At 39.4% G+C, this 6000-nt stretch overlaps 1 protein-coding gene across 1 annotated transcript in view; it reads right to left on the minus strand.

The window, feature by feature from the left end:
• The window catches only part of LOC146618690 (uncharacterized), a 40239-nt gene extending 35710 nt beyond the window's left edge, over positions 1-4529 (minus strand). The window contains exons 1-3 of the mRNA XM_085370105.1: positions 4353-4529; positions 4115-4191; positions 3330-3642 (exon numbers count right to left, since the gene is read on the minus strand). Of these exons, the coding sequence (XP_085226231.1) occupies positions 3330-3642; positions 4115-4191; positions 4353-4488 (526 nt within the window). The 5' untranslated portion in view covers positions 4489-4529. The remainder of the gene's footprint in view (positions 1-3329; positions 3643-4114; positions 4192-4352) is intronic.
• Positions 4530-6000: the final 1471 nt, after the last annotated feature.

Consider the following 6000-nt stretch of genomic DNA (forward strand, 5'->3'; position numbering starts at 1 on the left):
CGCTGTGTAAAGAATTTTCTCTTTCATTTTTTCCCTCTCTCTCTCTTTCTCCTTCTCTTCACCCTCTCTTTTTCCTCATCAGACTTCAGCCTCCACTGATGATGCCCTGAAGGAGAGCCTGTGTGGGTTGCATACCAAGCAGCGCAAGTCTGCTTTAAAAGCAATCGGCCAAAGAAGTCGAGAGGGGTATCAAACGCGCTGCTGAATATGCATATATAAATGACCTGTTCAGTAATCACGAACAACCGCACAGCAGCGTGTCTGCGGGCTGTTTTGACACAGCTGGGCCACAGCCCCATTAGTCCCACAAATATGTCTTTCAAATCAGTGGTTTGAAGGCATTTCTCTACGCATACAAAAGAAACTCAAATTGTGTTCTGTGAGCAAAATGTTTTAATTCCTGCACAGGCATGAAGTAGAGTTTGTTTCTTCAAAGGGTCACCAACTCTGATTACAACTTAATATTCTGCCTGTGCAGTAGTTCAGCCATGGTGCCTATAGCATTTAGCATGCTAGGTTTGATTGGTTGCCTGGTTGTTTGCTCTGCAGTGAGGTTAAAAAAATGTGTTTTTCTATGATAATGGTGTTGGTTCTTTTTCAACCACGCATAATGAAAGAGATTTCTGTAGAGAATATAGCATAAGAGGGCATATGGTATGCATGTATTTTCAGTATTATAAAAGATGGCAAATAATGGCCAGTAATGGAACTCTGTTTTGCTATGCATACTGTCAAACCAGGACAGAAACTTTTAGAAATATGTGCTCCAAAAAAAGGATTAAGTATTCCTGGGATGGGGCAATAAACTGTCAGTTCAACTACTGACATCATTGTAGCACTGTCGCTGCGGCCTCTGAGTGTGGATGTGAAAAAGCTTTCTAAAGAGCCACTACTTTTATTATCATTACATCTCTACATTTCTTTGTTTCCTCAGTACCTTTTTTTCCCCCTTTTTGTCTTTCTTTTTTTATCAACTCAATATTTCTACTGTTGATTATGCTACCCGAGTACGTTTAATATTAAAGCAAAGGTGCAAAGGTGCTCAAAGCTAAAGATGTGAAAAAAATAGATGAAAATAATTGCAGGAGAGTTTAAGTATTTGCACTTTTGTCTTTCTGTCCATGCATTATTTTTATCTGACCTCACAATCATCCAAGATAATATCAGTGGCTGATGAGTCACAGAGACTGAAAAATTAAAGATGAGAAAGATGAGCAAGTATGAAAAATATCCACTGCATTTAATACTTTTTTTTCTTAGTTAATGAATCCACTATTGACTGTGAAAATCAAAAATTAGAATACACTGCCTCATATGCCCTATATGAGGCAGTGTATTCTAATTTTTGATTTTCACAGTCAATAGTGTAAATAAATAAATAAATCATGCACACTTTCACATACTCATGTGCGTGAACACACACCTCCTAATGTTCTGTTACTAAAGGCCACTTTAAATAGCAATTGTAGAGGGACAACACGATATCTCCTCAATTGGCTACCTCAGGCCCCTGCGCTTTTGTTCCGCGGGCTGTATCACTTTTGCTCTACTGGGGTCACAGAGGGTGGTGAGTACTCAAATAATCTCCACTGTCAGGCCATGTACAACCCTCTCTTGAACTTAACTGTGGACCCTTCTGTCACTCATGATGACACATCAATAGTCTCCAAATGTCCTGTTCTGTGGGAGACTTTGCACGTTCTCACTCTCACCCACTCCCCATGTGGCCAGCTATCTCCTGCCAGTGCTGACAGTCAAGCCCGTGTACTGGAAGACCCTAGCAGAGTGCACTCACCATAGGAAGGCTGTTTAGATGCAGATAGAGTCTTGCTCTCTTGCTCTCTCTCTCTCCCTCTCTGGATTTTGCTGTATTTAAAACCCAGCATTCTGTTTACTGTAGGATTACTGCTTTTGTATGTTTCAAATTTGACAGCTGCTTCATTCAACTCCCCAGTGTGGAGGCTGCACGATAAGGCCGATATGGGTTTCTAATCTTTTCCCTGCCTAAATCCTTTCCAAATCTTCTATTTCTTTCTCTCTCCCCATCATTCCTTGCTGTAAGATTAGAGCATTTTCCAGCACAACTCTTGGCTTTTGGTGCAGAGCTGCTGGAACACTCTGGAAGGACTGCTAATGAAGGGAGCTGCTCCTTTGACAGCTGTTGCATCTGACGCAAAGGTTCCTGTATTAAGGCCGCAATCAAACACCCCTCCACAACCCTGTCTCCTGGTACGTGGGTGTGTGTACACTCTCAGAAATAGGGGTACCAAAGTGTACCAAAAAGGGTACAAATGCTTGTCGCTGGGGGTGTTCCTTTTTGAAGGACATTTCTGTACCCTTTAGGCTTGGTACATTTTTGTACCTTATGAAATTGTACCATCTGAAGTACAATCATGTACTTTCCTAAGACATAAATATACCTTGAAACTATAGTACAGAAATGTTCCCTTGAAAAGGGTACAATAGGGTACCTATGAGGGTACCCCCCCAGCGACAACCTATTTCGTACCTAAAGAGACAAAAATGTACCCCCAATAGTCCAAAATATTTGGTTATTTAACCATTTATTTTCGATAATACAATCACATCAAAGCATTTAAACAACCACAGAAATACATCCTTGATTACATTCGTATATTGCCATAGGACATGTCAAGAAAAATACATTCATTTAAAAAAAAAAAAAAAAAAAGTAAACAATCACATAAAGACATTAAACACCTGAACACAATGGAAAATGTGCTTGCAATCACGTCACACAGAATACCTCAAGGACACAAACAGCCTATCATCAACTAAATACGTGTCTAGAGCTTGAAAGTCTAATTCATTTCCTGGATTGAACAGGATCCAGTCATTGTCAACTGCCACTTGGTAAGCATGGAAATGACATTCATAAGTGCAAGGAAGTAACAGTTTCCCACACAATACCCAACAAGTATCAACATTCAAAATATACTTGATTTTAAGGAATATAGGTATGGCTTTAGTGTGTACATGGCCAACTACAAAAACATCCTCAAGTTCATATTTGACACTGCTGACAGATATAGCAGACACACACTGAAGCACTTTATCCTGAAAATGCACATCTGTAAAACTTTTGTTCATTTCCAGAGCATTCTGTAAGTCACCTGGCAGAGATGAAAATGGCACACTGACACTTGTGCTGAGTGAATGTTCAAAGTCAACAAGCAACTTATCTGAAGAAAACTCCCAGCACTGTTTCATTTGATGACGATTGTTAAGAGTTGCAGTGATGTTTACAAAGTTTTTGCATTTACTCGCTAGATTTTTGAAATATTGATGCTTGCTTTCATATCCCATACACCACAAAGGGCGAAGAGGACCATGTTGGTTAAGTACCCTGGTGACACTTACTGGCAGGGGTTTGTCTCCCTGGTCTCCTATGTTGACAATGCAGTTCTGAAGAAAGACAAGTGTTTTCTTGAAGTATGCAGGGTAGGTCATGTTGAACACGAAGAAGGTGGAGAATGCTGAGATGTAGGCCTCATCCAGCGAGCGGCACGAGCAAACATCCACTCCTTCAACTGTTACAACACAGCGACACTGTCTTAAGAGGGCAGTTGTCCAACTCTTATCCTTCATTCGAATGGTTGGGTATGGACTCGTGGGAGTATTCTGCAGAAGAGGAAGAAAAACATTAGTATACAGTATGTTTAAGCAATATGTGCCAAGTGGATTTTCAACAGATTCCTCAAATTACCTTCTTTATTTGCTGCAAAACAAAACTGTCTATTCTGATAACCTGTAAACATGGCCCCTACTCCAAACAAAAAGCTTCTTGACCAATGACTGTTGTGGTAGTGTTTGATAAGCTGCTAAAGTTTGACATAATATTCAAGGGCAAAAGCAATCACCCCTGACAGTGACAGTACCTGTGAAGAAGAATTTTCCTAAGGGGACAATAAAGGTCTATCTATCTATATAAACACCAGACAAAACCCAAGAGCACAGCAGCACTGTGGATTAACAGCAGTGTTTCCCCTACATTAGCTTAGCTGTGATGCTGAACCGCAGCTGAATTCAGCTCCATGCCAACAAAACACCGAGAATGAAACTTGTGGCCAAAGGCTATGCATCATGCATTTACCTCTCCAAGGATGATGAAATCTTCTATCTTCTCCTTGAAGATGGATGGCAAGAGAAGTGCCCCCTTGAAGTCAATTCCTAGGTCATACAGATGCAAATGCACTTCATTAGATTTTGATAGCATGCAAATTCCCATTAACATGCTCTTCACATGACACTATGGTACATCAATTATCTTTGGAAGAGAGAGCAAATGAATTGTCACAAAATTTACTATTTGTATGAGGTCAAATTAGCACCTGTAATGTCTTCAGCCAGTGCATTCTCTCTTGCCTCCATGTAGACCTTCTTCAGTGGCAAATCCTTGGTCATTTGAAGAACAGCAGTGAAGTTTTTGCTAAAGCGGCGACAGATGTTGTCTTGGCAGGGATGCATTAAATCAACCTCATCACACAACTGGAAATGAAAAGAGCAGAATAGACAAAAGAATGACATTTTACATTGAGGATTTAAACTTTTGACATGTTTAAAGACACAGACTGGAGATAAATGTAAAGTGCTTTAACCCTTGAACAAAAAATTCTAAAGCTAATAAACAGATTGATTAATCAGTTAGTACAGAAAATAATAATAATCAGATTTAGAGACAAAAAAAATCATTAGCTGTTTCCCCAATCATCTTAACAATTCTTGGGTTGCAGACAGTGTCCCTGCACAGAGCTTACAGCTCTCATATTCGAAAATCCCAAATCCCACTAAGTAGGTGAAATGGTACAAATGTGTACCTTCCATTGTTTAAAATCCCTTTGAGCGGGAAACAAGTTAGATGCGATAAATTTTGCTTAGAAAACATTTTTGTTAAAAAATTATAACTGGAACTTAATAAAATGGAAATGGACCAGTTTTTTTTAACATCATTTGGTTGTGCCTGCATGTCATTGTGTGTTTTTTTTTTTTTAAATATAATTTAACATAACTTACACAAAGGTAGGTTACAGATATTCTTTGCATCATAGGATAATTTACGTACAGAGGAGAGGACCAACAGATTTGATTATAACATGTAGCTTTTATGAGCACACTCACATCTCATATGAATTTTACAATTAACCAGGCCCATCCAGATTTTCCCATGCTGACCCATTACCACGTTCTGCCACTGTCACTGCAGTACAGGTCAAAATGGTACAGATTTGTACTTTATTTCAAATTGTACCTTTAAAGGGGCATTTCTGGACTTTTAAAGACCAGTATTGTACTTTTAAGGGAACATTTTAAAAAAATGTACCTATAGGTACAAAAATGTTCTTCTCTCGTACCTCTATTTCTGAGAGTGTAGCACACATTGACAGCATGCTAAAAATAATTGGGTGACTGGTAAATATCACTCAGAGAAGGCGAGTTTGATCTCTCTGGGAAACTGTTTTATGGAGAGCTTTTTGGAGGATATGTTTTACCGAGATATAGCCAAGGCATTAAAATGTACTGACAAAAAGAAAGGCAATGTTCCTTAATGTGCTTTTTCTGCTCGGGGCCCCTCCTAAACCGGGATGACTGTTCATTCACAGATTGTACCAGCTGATTAATTCAGCGTAGAACCCGCAGCTTGCCTGTTGTGATTCCTCTGAGGGCCCTCAAAGCCTTGCACTGCATTACACACAATCTCCTGTCTAGAATTTCCATTTAGGCAAGGCTTCAGGGAAACTGATGGATTAATATTGGTACAGTGGCAGCATTTAGCAAACAAGCATTCATCACAATTTTTACAAAGTATAACTAATGTTGGATTGTATAAGGCATTAGCCACAGCAAACGCTTAGCAGTTGAGGTATTGTTTTCCACTATGAGAAGCCAATTTCCAATTAAACACACATTAAAGTCCAAAGTTATCACCAGAACTCATTACTGATAGCAGCCATATTGCCCTGTCTACCTTTCACTGTCTGT

The sequence above is a fragment of the Diplotaxodon limnothrissa genome, linkage group LG14, assembly GCF_057381915.1.
Source record: "Diplotaxodon limnothrissa isolate DT_005_m linkage group LG14, D_limnothrissa_male_GT1.1, whole genome shotgun sequence".
NCBI classification, from domain to species: Eukaryota; Metazoa; Chordata; class Actinopteri; order Cichliformes; family Cichlidae; genus Diplotaxodon; species Diplotaxodon limnothrissa.